Source organism: Hylaeus anthracinus, unplaced genomic scaffold (genome assembly GCF_026225885.1).
Source record: "Hylaeus anthracinus isolate JK02 unplaced genomic scaffold, UHH_iyHylAnth1.0_haploid 12000, whole genome shotgun sequence".
Classification (NCBI taxonomy): Eukaryota; Metazoa; Arthropoda; class Insecta; order Hymenoptera; family Colletidae; genus Hylaeus; species Hylaeus anthracinus.
Window position 1 is genome coordinate 3607780 of NW_026534347.1, and position 14691 is coordinate 3622470.

Here is a 14691-nt window from a genome sequence, read left to right on the forward strand (position 1 = left end):
GTTGCAACAGACCACATTGCGTGCCTACTTTTTTGCCATTGTACCCTGAGACCTCGTCAGCGTCCAAGGTACAGAATCGTGAAGAGATCAAACGCATCAACGGATTGTCAGTGTTCATTGGAGCCACAGAGCAGCAAATACAGAGCAAGGAAAGGGCTGATAAATTCAAAGACTTGGTATCGCCTTCTCGTCACGATAGGTACACCGTTAAATGTTGCGTTTGAGAGTTGAAGTCGCCAAGGAGAAATACAATGTGCTTTTTTTAGCGATCGTAAGACTTGGTACAAACATATTCGGAGCTCCACTAAGAGGAAACCCGTTCGCCAGGGATCCATTTTCTCTAAGAAAGGGAAAGAAGTTGTATTCAATTTCCAACACTTTGTCGAACCGGAGCAAATCATCGAGGATTACGTGAGAGCCAATATTTATAACAAGTAAGATCTGTTTTATCGTGAACTGTGGCTATTTATGTAGTTGAACGATAATGGAGTATGTTTAATTCACGTTTGTTTTCATAACGCTGACCGGACAAACAAAGCGTACAGACATAATGTTAGTACGCTCACTAAAGAAAAAGAACGTAGTCGAATTGCGATGCTTTGGAAAAGACTGACTTGTGGAACTTCGCAGGCCGCGCCTGGTCAAAATTGATAAGAAAGAAACGCAGACATCAACGAGTCCCGAAGATCGAATCACCTCTGACGTGGATTTCCATCGCTGCAAATTGAAGCAACATTTTAAATGCAAAAAGGCCCAGCTGCATACGGATGTTGTTGAAAGGAGAGCGCCAAGATGGAAATTAAACAAAGTTAGATGCGTTAAATTAAATTTGTATTAATATTCTAAAATCGCTTGTAATGCCGTGGAAAACACTAACAGTCTACAGAAAGCGTGTCCAGAAAAGGGAGGAAGCCAACGAGGGTTACCGCCACGCACAATTTCGTGTACGAGTTCAATCCATTCGGAAATCCCAAAACAAGTTCGAAAAGCTCTGCTCCAGCAGGATCTCAAAGCTCCTCTAACATTGGCCAAGGAGGTAAACTTCTATCGACCGATTTATTTATTTAGCAAAAATACTTAGGTAATACTTATACTTAAAAGACCCACGTTTAAGCAGTCATATATTTCCAGATTTCTCTGGCAATGGTCGAGCCCATCTGTCGAGTACGGCTGTTCTACCTAAATTGCAATCGCGCTGTGACTCCGCTCCAAACAAATTCGAAAAACTGGAAGATGTAACAAATTATAACAAGAGCACCAATTTACCTAATATAAAACAGCAAGGGAGAACAGAGGGACTGGCCATGGATCGCGACGAAAGACGTGAGATTGTATTACAATACTCTAATAAATATCCTTATTTGTTCCACTAAGTTTCTGACTAAATTTTGCCCCTCAAGGAAAACGGAATCCCGTCAGCGAGATCGATCGCGAAGTAGAGAAAGTGAAATCAGACTGGCACTCGTTGAGAGCTGGCAATCGATGGGCCAAAGGGAAGAATTTCATCTCGGGTACTCGAAGCAAAAAATTGTACGACACTCTGGACAAGATGTCACGAGAGATAGACAGAATTCAGAGATCGTACATGGATCCAAAATCGAACCAGCATTTGCAGCGAAGCGCGAACAAGGCGTTAATTGCTCCTCGATCTTCGTACGAAGAGAAAGTTGATGAAATCAGGGAAGTACTTTTCCCAAAGGGAAGTCCCTACGAGAAGTTAACCGACAAAAGAATAGTCGATGAAATTTCGAATGGTGCTCCAAGCAGCGCCTTGAAAAGCATCCATACGGACAAACAATTTGAAATGAGATCTCTGCTTTCTAATACGAGCACTAAGAACGTCAAGGATGCTCTTAAATCGAGTGGTCTATCGATGAACTTCAGAAAAGGGACTCGAGGGAATAGAAAACAGATGAGTTCCGACATAGAGCAATATTTGGAGAACTACGTTAGCGATGCAGAGAGGAACTTTGTCAACAACGAGGAGTCGGAGAGAAAAGAATTGTTTTCGTCCCCAGAGGACCTGGCGCGAATGATGGAGAAATTAAACGTGCAATCTTTCGATTTTTACGACATGGATCGTGACTACGAAGAGCATTCTCCGTTAGGAGAAGATTCTCTCCCTGGGGTGAGAATTGAAAATCGTGATGTAAAAGATTGCTCAAGAATTAGAAGCATCGGTGTAGAAAGTTCGATAATGGATGTGAAAACTGAAAGTGGTAAAGCATCCAAGGAACCAGATACAGAAAATCTATTTGCAAGGAAAGATGATCGTTTAGTGCGAGACAGTAATGCATCGTGCTTTGATACTTCGATACAAACTGGAACGACACCCACTCTCAGGGAAAACGCTTTCATAAAAATGGGAATGCATACATCGAGTACTGGTCTGCCTCGAAATGTATTGTCACGCGTGCTCCAGTCGGATTATTTGAGAAAGGATGCTTCACTGAAACCCATGTAGAATTGAATATTAAAAATAATAAAATTAAAGGTTAACTATTCTTTTTACAGATGTAATTTACATATTATAGAAAACATATTTTTTGTCATATATTCTAATACATTGTTTGCTTAATCATTAATAATATCTTTATGTTGACGGTGCTTTAAAGACATTTAAATGTATATGTGACAGGTAAATTTCTATGTATATATACAGTCTTATGTTATACAGAATATACATTCATTCTCTATATGACAAATGAATATTTCATTTGTTTTTGTTAATATTATGTCTGAACGTATCACAAAATCCTTCCCCGATCATTGTTAAAAAATATTTGAAAAAGTCGTAATTAATTAGGCTGTATTTTACATTCGATAATTAACACGATCAACCAATTCCACCGTGTGCATAAAGCTATGGCACTATTTGTAAAAACAACGATCCGCACTGACGTTGCAACTGTAAACTGAACAAGAGTATGAAATTTTCTCACAGCATACATACTCCGTATTCTGATACGTTTGTGAATAACCGACGTGTGATGTACAAATGTGCTATACCGGTGTTCCGATTAAAATTTTTTTTAAAAAGATCGTGAACGACAAACACGATTCGAAGGTATATTTTCGCAGCAAGTTCTTTAATGGTCGTATCAATCTTCAGAGTTTGACGATGGTCACTCGCAACAGTCCTTCCCGACGGAACATATCACAATACTGGAAGCGCAGAACTGTGACTCTGATATATGATGGCCCCCGTGAAATTGATCGCCGCAGCCAAAACGAAAACGGGCATCCATCGACCGCTCGATGCAGTGACCAATTCAGCCGTCAATGGTCCGCACAGGATACCTGGTATGGTTGCCTAATCAGAAAATACAATCGATTGTTTCCTTTACTTATTCGTAACAGATAGTATTTATTCAAATAATGTTAATTAAACTTGATACTTACGATGGTATTGGAAACCGCAAAAGTAATTCCCGCGTGATTTGGTGCTATATCCGCGTGATTGCTAAGATGGCCAGCAGAGTTACACGCGCAAAGTCCCATGGATATCGAAACGAAGCTACGATAGAGAAAGTCGAAATTAATAATAAAAGTTATTTGGTAGTTTACATAGTAAGTTTTAATATTAACATCACTGCAGCAAGTAGGTTGTCCACGGCGCAGAATGCTAATAAAAATGCGCCGGGACCGACTAGGCCTATATTCGTCATTAATCTTCTCACGGACAAGATGGGCCACCTTTTCTGTATGAGATTGTCGGCACTGTGTCCAGCAACTGCAAGAGAACAATATATTATTCCTACAAGAATTGTACAGCTTTTATATTAAATACAACTTAGACGATACTTACCGATACCAACGAGAGAATTTACAATGTAGGGAAGCGCTGTCAAGCTAATACTTTCTTTATTAGCAGACAGATTTCTGGACAAGTAAGTTGGCAACCATTGCATTATTATGTAGTTACTCCAATTCATTGCGAAATGTGCTATGTACAGTGCCCATAAAGGCCAATGTGAAATAAATTCGATCCAACGCAAACTTCTATTTTGCGTTACCTGAAAAATAAAAAACCGTCGGTTAGTCGCTCGGACTCGTTCTTACATTGACTAATAATTTAAAAAACAGAGTGACTACCTTAGGTACAAATAATGGAATCTCGTCTTGGGAATTAGTTTCATGATACAGTATTAGCCATAAAAACGCCCATATGATACCAAAAGATCCAAATAAGTAAAATCCTGTTTGCCATGCTAAATTTGCACACAACTGAAAGCATTTTGTGTATTTTAAATGAAATTCATTAATCAGGACACATAAGTAAATTATAGACTAATGAAACTTACAATAGATGCAACTACTTGTCCAACTGAACCAGCAGCTACAAGGTATCCGAATGCACGAGAACGTTCCTCTACAGGAACATTATGAGCAAACAAGTGAAAAATAACTGGCAGACCTACAAAGAATATAATTCTAGATCTACCAAAACAAAGTTTCAGTATTCTACATGTAACCATACTTTACCTAGACCTTCTCCCAGTCCTAGAACTACCCTACAAATTATGAGCAATGGAACTGATTGTGCCAAAATTGGAGTAATGACTGTACTAATAGACCATAGTAGCACCGCTAACATTAGTACCGTTTTGCATCCAAACCGGCTTGCAGTATTTGCACCAATAATCTAATTGGACAGAAACATTAGAGAAACCTGTCACATATGGTATGGTAAGAAACAATATGCTCCCTAACGGATACTCAACAATTCGTTAAATTAAAATGGAGTGGAAAGTCGTAAGTGTGAGTTAATAACGAGTTATCTGAATATCAAATACTCCATCGTACCTGACTAGTAAAATAACCAACGGCAAACGCGGAAAGTATCCAACCTTGCCAATGTAAATTCCATTTGAATTCATCCGTCATACGGACGATTGCTATAGGCATTATAACACGATCCGCAGCGTTTATAAAATTCGCGGCAGAACACAATGCCACGATCCGCGATGTTCGCGGCAGCATTCGAAATTTCGGCATGCTTAGCTAATTTTTATCAACCGCATCGCACGACCGCTTTGCGCGATTCTAACCCCAATTGACACGTAGGTTAAAAAACTTCCGACGACACGATTGTCACGGGAAGTCTGTCGTCGTCGCCAGGGAACATTATAGCTGCTCGTTCAATATTTGCAAACGATCTAACAAAATCAACAAATTCAATAAAAGGTATCACAAAAATAATTCATATTGTGTGAAGTAAATACACACGGGACGCGACGTGTCAAATATAATGGTTAAGTGCGACACAGCTAACTGAGCGGCTGAGTGAGCGGTTTTAGTACTAGTGGCGCCATCGGTGTCAAAACGCCCAAGCTTGTAGTAAAAAATAGTTACCATTATTATTACTAGATAGAGCCACTGAAAATTTTTAACTGAATATTTTCTTTTTATAAATGCCTAATTAATACAATTTGTTGTTTTATAAAAGTGCGATATAATAGTTAATATGCCAGATTATCATTTTTATGAATAGTTATAATTCGATTTCTGAATAATTAACGACCCCTTTAGTTACTGGCGCCATCTAGTCAAAATAGAGGAAACTATTTTCACTACAAACTTGGGCGTTTTGCCGCCGATGGCGCCACTATCTAAATTGACAAAAAAAAAAACCGCCAAATTTAAAATATGTACGCGATTCTTTTTACGAGCTTATGTTTCATTTAAGCGATGATTTTACTGTAAAACACTTGTTATGTCAAAGAGATTTCTTAAAAAGGATAGATGTTAATTGTAGAACACAGATGCACAGTTATCTAATTTATTAAACATTAACAAGACTATTATACAGAACTGGGCTTGATATCGATCATAGGTGTGATATGTACAGCTGACTTCGAAGAAGAAAGTCAAAGTAATTCGTATTTATTTTCCAGTGTAACTGTTGTCCAGTGTATCATGGCAATTGTTGATCTCTTATTCGTCGAAGGGTTGTGAAGTTTAAGCGTGGGGAAGATGTTCGCCTTCAGGGTGGAAACCATTTTCGTCAGCGATGTAGTTCACCGTGTATGCAACGTTGGTAATTGGGTCGACGAACGAGAAGCTGCCGTGAACCTTGAGGAAAGGACCCTCGGTACCACCAGACGGGACAAGCTCCGCGGATTCTTGTTTAGATTGTCCGTCGGAAAGCTCGTAGCCATAGTTGTAATTGCCTAGGCCTACGTTATCGGAAGGACTCTCTTTAAGGAGCACAATCTCTTGATCTTGTTGACGAACCAGGGTGGGATCTGTTACGATTGCTGGGGCTGCCATAACGGCGGCGACGACGGCGACAAAAACAATGAGCTGGAAAAAAATAAAATAATGCATTAGACTGTGGTAGAATTTATGAATAATACGGTTATTAATTGACGATGTAAATTGTTTATAGAAAAAGTTGACATCATGGAGTCCTTATTGGTCACCTGATGCAAAGGAAGATTATATAATTCATGTTTGCACTAAATAAATAGAATGGAAATAATTATCATATTTGATACTGTTCTATCTGTTCAAAATTAGTAATGATTAGACTGTGGATTTTATGCATTTATGGTGTCCAGCGATATGGTACCAAGACAGGTATAAATACGGTATTAACGTGAAAAAAATATACCGCTATGTATTAGGTTGTCCCGAAAGTTTCTTTCTCGAGTTGCACTCGATTATTTTACGTGGTCGTGTTTATATAAATAGACAATCTAATTTCATAGATATTCATGTTGTAACAGTAATGGAGCAAAATGAATCGTGCACGATTCAGTAATGTAACATAAAACATAAAATATTGTGCATGTATTACTTATTAATAAAGCGAAAGAAACTTTTGGGATAACCTAATACATTGAATATATTCTACAATTTATGTGTTTGTGCCACATATGCTAACAATCATATTAGAATTTATGTAGCAATATGTATATTATAGATTGCATGTTTAAATTCACTTTGATTAATATCAATTAAAATCGAGATCGAGATAGAATCGAATTCGCGATCACTGCACCGCTGTCTGAAATACGTACGGTTTTCATTTTTGTTGGAGGTGTGCGTGGCTTGTCTGATCTAGAAGACTGATGTGGATCCTCCGAATCGACACGAAATTTATAGTGATCCTCCTCCTGCCAAAATTCGCACTGGTCCACGATAAATTCACCTTTCACCTTTCCTCGTTATATTAGGGGTCTGATCGTTCCATAGGCTGACCTTCGTCGTAAAAGTCTGCGAGCCTCTGGCGAAATTGCAGTTCCCCAATTTTTTTTTATAGCATTTCGCATCGGTCGTTCGAAAAGCCACGGAACTGTGAAATTATTTGCGCGGTAGGAATCTATATTTAACAAGCCAGGACCCAATGTTACTTAAACGCGAAAAGAAGAATCACGTTAAGTTATTAAAGTTATATATTAGTATACTAAAGTGAGATTTAATGTAAGAAGTATCGATACAAAAAGGACTCAGGACTAAATTAATTCATGTAAAAATCTCTATTAATAAAAAAAATACATAGGAATTGAAAGGTATTTCATGAACGGTATTAAATAATCAAATCCATCGATAACGGAGGAAAATCGAAGAACAAAGACGTAAGAGAAGACATTCCTTTGTGCGATCTATCGAAATCGAAGTATCATTTCTAAACTATAATTTCACTCTATCGCCTTGTCACCTTTTCCCTTCTGCAACGAAGGTAGAGAGACATTAATCGCAGACGTAACCTTTCGGATGGTTAATAATAGTAGAATCTGCAAAATAATGCGCATAATAAAATGTCATCTGTATATTTATAGATTCCCATGTCGATGCGATGTACCCAATAAGACGATCGATAAATCCTATCGTTCGACAATGATGACAGTCTTCATCCACGTCCTTTGGGAAAGATACGTCAGACGAACCCCGAGCCCTGAAGGTACCGCGGGAATAATCGATTTCCAAACATCGGTTATCGACGAATCAAGGAAAACCGGTCATACGAACTTTTACGGCGCATACCATTACGACATCGACTCATCAACCGCCTAATTATCTCCGCAGTTGCTCATCATCGCGAACAGTCTGTGGCAATACATGAAATTGACACTGGGACATCGGGCGCTAACAAGCTCCTCAATGCTTTTTTCTCGCGAAATTATCGCCCCTATTACAATTCATCTTACGCTGATTTATTTTATTCTTGAGGTATTCTAGTCGTAGAAGTTCATTCGAGACTGGATTAATTGGTATCTTAGGTGCTTCCGAAGGTTGTCATGCTATTCATTGTGAAGCTATGTGTCTATATATCTGTGAATCCTAGAGGGAAATAAATTTTATGTAGACAAGTTGGGTGACACTATCTCTGGGTCGACTGATGCAGCAAAGTATCAATGAAATCTTGATTTCATACGTTTTCTGAAGTACTCTCCATTCATCATTTTTTGTTTGTTAGTTTGTTTCATTTTCAGCTGATCTGTATGGACACTGCATTGTCCTGAATTCTTTGATTAATTTTTAGGAAACGTAATAAAAATTGCATAGACAAAATTATACTTCTAAAACATTTCATTGCGTACACCTATCAATTTCTATTCTGACGACAGACTTATTTCTAAACGTAAACTTTAATTTCTCATCTTGTATCGATACCTAGTTTTTGTGCGTCTACAGTGTTGACTAGGTATTAATTTTAATAAGTGTAGGATTATCGATATTAGATCATCTATTTGAACTAAAAATAATCTTATAGTTGATATACTAAATACTATATAATATATTTTGTAATACTACGATCACTTTCAAACATTGTTTCGATTATAAAATAATAATCTCAATTTATAGTTTCATCATTTTAACGTAGATCTCGTCTTCTTAAGAGTTTCCATGATTAAAAGTATGCAAAAAGCATACGTAACTTAATTAAAAATTGATAACAGAGGAATAACGTAGAAATAGCAGGGGAATAGTAATCTAGGAATGGTGATGTAACTTAAATTAAAGAAATTATAATAGAAGATTGATTCGGTAGCCAGGTACTTAAGAGCGAAATTTATTTAAACGAGAGGTACAATTTACGAGGGGATGTGCTCGCCCTGTGGGTGAAAACCATTCTCATCAGCGACATAATTGACCGTGTATCTGACATTGGTCAAAGGATCGACCCAAGTGAAGCTTCCACGAACAGCGAGTGCTTCGTTCTCGGTTCCAGCGTTGATCACGTCAGCGGTTTCTTGGTGAGACTGGCCATTCGAGAGCTCGTAGCCGTAGTTGTAACCTCCGAGGCCGACGTTGTCGGAAGGTGTCTCTTTTACTAGCACCACCTCGTCCTGGTGCAGGCCCTGTGGGGCAGCGTACGCGACGGCGACGACGAAGGCGAAAGCAACGATCTGCGAAGAAAAGCGAACGATTATCACCTGCACCAGGAAATGGAGACGAAAGGTGTTGGTGGAGGTTGGCTGAAGGAATCTCGCTAATTCTCGAGGCACGCGTCGACTAATAGAACTAGAAATGGACAGAATTTTATTCGACTTTTATTATTAATAAATGGGTGTAGAGACTAGGTAAACACCTGTAATCACTTGGACCTTTTCTGATCACTAAATAGATAACTTGTAAAATTCGCGTTGACTCAACGTGAAATATTTAATTCTAAAACTGTAATTTTAATTCAGCAGTAGCTTCATCTCCATTCACGTTCGTTATCTAGATAAGGATTTTGCCCATCCCCGCGGTCTTCCATCTGGTTTTCTTACGTAAAACCGAGATCCGTTATCCAGTGATTTTCTTAAAACAAATCCACGGCGTTCCTGCATCTCATCGGGAGAACAATGATAGCGATTTAACCGAGCAATTGCGAACGGTATCAGTGTATCGTTAAATGGTACGTAACGATGCCTAGCGGCGCGTTAATTACGCGCTCGTAACCACAGTACGATCGTGAACAATGATTTCGAGCACGTGGATGATTCAGAATTTGTTAAATTTCACTCGTGTATCCGGTTGTGTGTGTGTTTACTAGACGAAGTGGACACGCACCAGCTTCATGGTTGGTCGAGTTGGATTTGTTTCTTGCTCCTCGAAGAAGATGAGACGGTTGCGACCCTGAGGTGAGCTAGATCACGATACTGAACCCGTGGTGGTCCACGGGGAGATTTTATAGTCGGATTTCGATACGAACGTTGCCCCTTCCAACGTTCTGCTGGCACCCGAATATTCTCCTGGGCCACGATGTCGAAATCCCCGAGTGGCATTGGCCAGGTGGCGGTGGCAGAACGATGACCGACAATGGAAGAGGCGGTGAATGTCAGACAGGAATTCGAGGAAGAGCAGCCAAGAGCGAAAATCGCGGTTTCACCATGACCGCGTCTCGCCAGGTCTTCGGGAGCCTGACCAAAATTGGATGGAACAATGGATGCAACGTCGGGAAGCCCTCAGAAAACACGTGTGCTAAAGGGTATACCGAGTCCAGAGAACGGTTCCTTATGGGGACCAGGCAGCAAATTGTTCTGAAGGGGAGATTATGAAGTAGAGACTGAATTACAATCTAATTTCTCAGGATAATAATAACTAGGTATTGCAACTGTTTATACATGGAAGGTAGAAGACACCACTATTACATTATTGTGTAATGGAACAACACACAGGTCTTTGCAAATTTCGATAATTCATCTGAAAATAAGTAACGTTTACGTGGAACATTCTTCATTATTCTACATTATCACACTTAATTTGAGGAGGACAGCAGGTCAAACATGAATTAGATATAGAATATACAAGGGTATAGAGTATTTTGATCTTCTTTAACGTGAAGTGTTGCAAGCTGTATTTTATATAGGAACAATCAACGAGATACATCTTCGGCTCATCGATATGGCTGAAGGTTCGCGTTACGTAACAGAGGCTCCCAGTGTCTAAAGGACCCCACACGCAACTCGCTACAAATCGAAATTGGTCTGCTGTTTCGACACCGCGGACCTTCCAGCGCGTTTGCATATTTTACAAATTGATCGAAGGCAGAAGATCCGGAGGTCACGCAACAGGTTTCCTCCCGAATGCTGAATTTCGATGGAAGATGGAAGGAGTCTGTCCAGCTTCGACGTGTACATCAATTTTTACCTGAAATTTATTCGCACTTGAACTTTGAAAAATATTGCAGCAATGAAATATAAATAGACGAATACTTAACTTTCTGATCGAATAGAATAAATCGTCATCGTCGTCAAGGTATCGTCTATTTATTTCCAAATGTTCAGTCGTCGATTTAATAGACATAAGGATTCTACTTTATTGCAGAGATAAAAAAATCCAAAAGTAAGCGATTACTGTCATTTCTTTCGACAAATTACTTTTTAGAATGTCAAGTAAATGCCAATGTAAATGGCAACCTTGGCGTGTCGATTCAGTCTATCGAAATCGCGTCAACGTAAGACGTAATTGGCACCGTATCCCATGAAAATTGATTGTAATTCGTGTCATTATTTTCCATCAAGTAGTCCGACACAATCGACCAATCTTTATTTTGAAAAACGTTGACCGTTAAATAATACTCTTCGACGACCTACACCTCTTCAGGTCCTGCTTGTTATAGCAAAACAGTCTTAAACAAAAATAATAGACACCCACTGTAATTAGCTCGAGGCCACGATAAACCCAGCAATAATTTATTTTTACGTTTCAACGCACTTCTAAGACTCTCGGTACTCGGCATACGTTATTATTAACAATTCAACGTCCGAGTTTCGTTCCAAAGTCGACACCATGGCGCAATGGCGACACTTTAATTGCTCCAGCGGCACGTATCCCTCGCGCTAGAATTTGCACGATCATCAAAACATCGCGCTTCACGGAATCAATGCGTTTAAATCTTGCAAATATATTCAAAGCCGTAAAGGTTAAAAATAAAGAAGAACGGGTAGTATACATCGCGTCGACGCGACCTTGTCTATACGTTCTTCCGCGTGGAGAAGTTAAAACGCGTTCCCCATTGTCTAACCGTTCGACTTTAACGCGAGCACGGTGAAAGATAATACACGCGGGAGCTTTGAAAAAGAAAGTGGTCGGTGTTACGTAAGACGATCGCTTATGCTAATGCTCGAAGCGTGGCGGAGAGGAACGAGTCGGCGGTGGTAGGAGAAGAAGATGAGTCCTCCGCGATCCGAGAAGATCTATGTTGTCTGTGTCACGCGCGCGCGCTTGAATTTTTTTTCTACTTTTTATATCCTTGTAATTGATCGAAAGCTGTGGAACGAAGACGTAATCGAAGGTACGCAGGCTCGTTTTGTGCTCCAAGACTTGTTGCCGCATAGTTACGTCGGCGTGTTTGACGTTCTCGATTATCTTCGCATCCTTCGTGGGCGCAGCTTCTTCGTTTACTTGTTCGAGCTGCGAAAACAGGTGAATAAATACTCTTCGACAACTTTGTATTATGCAACGTGCACAACAAAAAGAGTTCCTTGTTTGGATTCCTTTTAGCGTGTTTTAATTTTCGTTCCCTGTCGATATTTAACTAAATGAATTTAATATATGAAGCTAAACGTTTGATTATAAATATGTACGTGAATAAACTGTATACATTGAATCGTTCAACCAAGTGACGCTATTTCTCGTTATTTAAAATATTGTGTTCCAGAAATGTATACTTAACAAGAATTGTCTATACAGGTTTGTATAATGAAGACTCTATCTCTTTCGGTCCTCATCGATTTCGTTCGTGCATACTTTCAGCGAAATTTCCGTTGATCAGGTTTCGTTGAGTGGTTTCCTCGTGTTCTCTGCTCATTGTAAATATAGATGCCACGACATTAGATAATCGGTTCGAGTTCGTATAGGCTCGTGCATCGGGTCGTGACTTTTTCCTTTTTGCTCGGCTCGTCGTGAGGCGCGACGTTATTGTATAATCGATTGTGCACGAAGCGGAGGAGGATCCTCTCGATTGGAGGGCAAAAAGTTCCGATCAATAACGGATTCAGTGTAACAGCAGAATGCGCTTGCCTAATAAAATACTCGAGGGGCCAATGAACCATTTACGTACAAGATTTCCTTATACGTATACCATCAAGAAATAGTGCTTAATGTCTTTTTCAAATAGACAATCATCACTTTCTTGAACCAAATACTTCATTGATTAGAGGAATGCTTTGAAATTAGTTGTATAAAATACTAATTTATTTAAACTATTTCAATCCCTTTTGAGGTATTTTTGGTATCTGGAAATATTATATTTAATTATAAATTTATCGAGTTGAATAATACTATTTAAAACAAAGACAATAGAATATAACAAGAAACAATGTTTCATGTTAATTTCCTTTCCTCTTAGGTAGAAATAAGTTCCGAGTGTTGGACGATTTATGCCCAAAGCACGCATAGTATATAATACGTTAGAATTTCCAAGACGTTAAGCACCTAGACGACGTAGCGATAAAGTTATGCGAACGTATGGTCCTCCATCCATTTTGAACAATATTTTTCACTCTGCTAGAACACGAATTTCTGTTTCAACGATGAAAGTTATCCTGCTTTGGGTGACACATTGGAGAGAAGCATTGCCTAAGAAAGATAATAAATTAGAATCAAAATCGGAATATGCAAATTAAAATTCGAGAAAGTTTCCTTTACCATTTAGTAGTAGAATCCTCGACTACGTAGATAACCGAAATGTGGAGTTTCCATTTAGCGTCCATTCCATCTCAGACGATGGCGCTTACCACGCATTGAAATCACCCAAGCGGCGTACGCATTGAACTCACTCAAGCGTCGCTCGCGTTATTCGCGATTTAATTCCACGAAAACTGGTTGCGCTATCGATTTGAAACTTTTCATTTTGGAATTTACAGCGCATTGACTTGTGAATATAAAAATTATTAAAGGTTTCTAAAGGACTTTATATTTATTTAACCTTATTTTAAATCTGAATAATACTACTCGAAGCTTAGAAATTAAACTTTGGGGAACAATGTGGACCAGGTGATTCTTTATGTTGTTGAATTGTTGATTTATTACTCTGAGACCTGTTCTTTAAACTCAAAAGAGAAGAGTCTGGGAGCTGTCAGCTTTGGCAAACTGGGCGGCCAATCAATGTCGCCACTTTCGGAGACCAGACGTCTTGGAAACACGTCTCTCAGACGTTGTATCGTATCATGTCGCATATTTCCAGACCAAACTCGTGTATTCCGTGGGATAACGATCTTTCTCATTGCCATCTTCAAAGGAATACAGGCCAATGACACCTCCAACCCAAATTCCGCGCTAAATCATCGCTCTACGGTGATGCAATGGTCGTTTATGAATCATACACGAGTTTTTTTACAACAGCTATTCTGTTATTAACAAAGCCAAAGGTTCAAATGGACCCCACTAGTCGTTATAATACTTCCCTCATAAAACTCAGGGTCGTCGTTAATTCCACGTCAAAACTGTGAAAGCTATTAACTGCCTATTTTTAAGATAGCTACATAATTTCGTTTAAGTCTCACAGGGATGCTGCCTCGCATCCATCGGCGATATCTTCGTAACCTATCTCGCAGTTCGTGCAACAGATGTAAGGCGTCGGTTATGTAAATATTTTTAACGAGCTGATTGTCGCGATGCGTATCAGCATGGAGGTATGACGACCAAACGCGTCGTCTTCCTGCTTGCTGTTCTGTCTACCTGGTCGCGAGATAAATGGTCCCTGGTGGAATGAAAGTTTCGTTCATGTCAACACTCGCTGAACCGAAT

At 39.3% G+C, this 14691-nt stretch overlaps 3 protein-coding genes across 3 annotated transcripts; all 3 read right to left on the bottom strand.

The window, feature by feature from the left end:
* Nucleotides 1-2483: 2483 nt before the first annotated feature.
* Nucleotides 2484-5273, bottom strand: LOC128890384 (uncharacterized). The gene is made up of 8 exons (XM_054148823.1): nucleotides 4807-5273; nucleotides 4486-4645; nucleotides 4305-4417; nucleotides 4096-4227; nucleotides 3809-4016; nucleotides 3589-3733; nucleotides 3403-3517; nucleotides 2484-3313 (listed from the first exon to the last, which is right to left on the bottom strand). Exons 1-8 carry the CDS (start codon nucleotides 4996-4998, stop codon nucleotides 3158-3160), a joined length of 1221 nt encoding a protein of 406 aa, XP_054004798.1. The 5' UTR covers nucleotides 4999-5273; the 3' UTR covers nucleotides 2484-3157.
* A 635-nt stretch (nucleotides 5274-5908) lies between these two features.
* On the bottom strand, nucleotides 5909-7104 carry LOC128890385 (larval cuticle protein 65Ag1-like). Its single transcript, XM_054148824.1, has 2 exons — nucleotides 7026-7104; nucleotides 5909-6306 (listed from the first exon to the last, which is right to left on the bottom strand). The coding sequence occupies exons 1-2, from the start codon at nucleotides 7032-7034 to the stop codon at nucleotides 5962-5964; spliced, it is 354 nt and encodes a 117-aa protein (XP_054004799.1). The 5' UTR covers nucleotides 7035-7104; the 3' UTR covers nucleotides 5909-5961.
* A 1877-nt stretch (nucleotides 7105-8981) lies between these two features.
* LOC128890069 (flexible cuticle protein 12-like) lies at nucleotides 8982-10144 on the bottom strand. Its single transcript, XM_054148261.1, has 2 exons — nucleotides 10009-10144; nucleotides 8982-9359 (listed from the first exon to the last, which is right to left on the bottom strand). The coding sequence occupies exons 1-2, from the start codon at nucleotides 10015-10017 to the stop codon at nucleotides 9045-9047; spliced, it is 324 nt and encodes a 107-aa protein (XP_054004236.1). The 5' UTR covers nucleotides 10018-10144; the 3' UTR covers nucleotides 8982-9044.
* Nucleotides 10145-14691: the final 4547 nt, after the last annotated feature.

What these genes read in the sequence shown, in the direction of transcription:
- LOC128890384 (XM_054148823.1), bottom strand. Translation starts at nt 4,998, where the DNA reads ATGCCGAAATTTCGAATGCTGCCGCGAACATCGCGGATCGTGGCATTG. An exon ending in TTGGTTATTTTACTAGTCAG is followed by an intron (nt 4,646 to 4,806) that starts GTACGATGGAGT and finishes CTGTCCAATTAG; the next exon opens with ATTATTGGTGCAAATACTGC. An exon ending in AAATTCTCTCGTTGGTATCG is followed by an intron (nt 3,734 to 3,808) that starts GTAAGTATCGTC and finishes GTTCTCTTGCAG; the next exon opens with TTGCTGGACACAGTGCCGAC.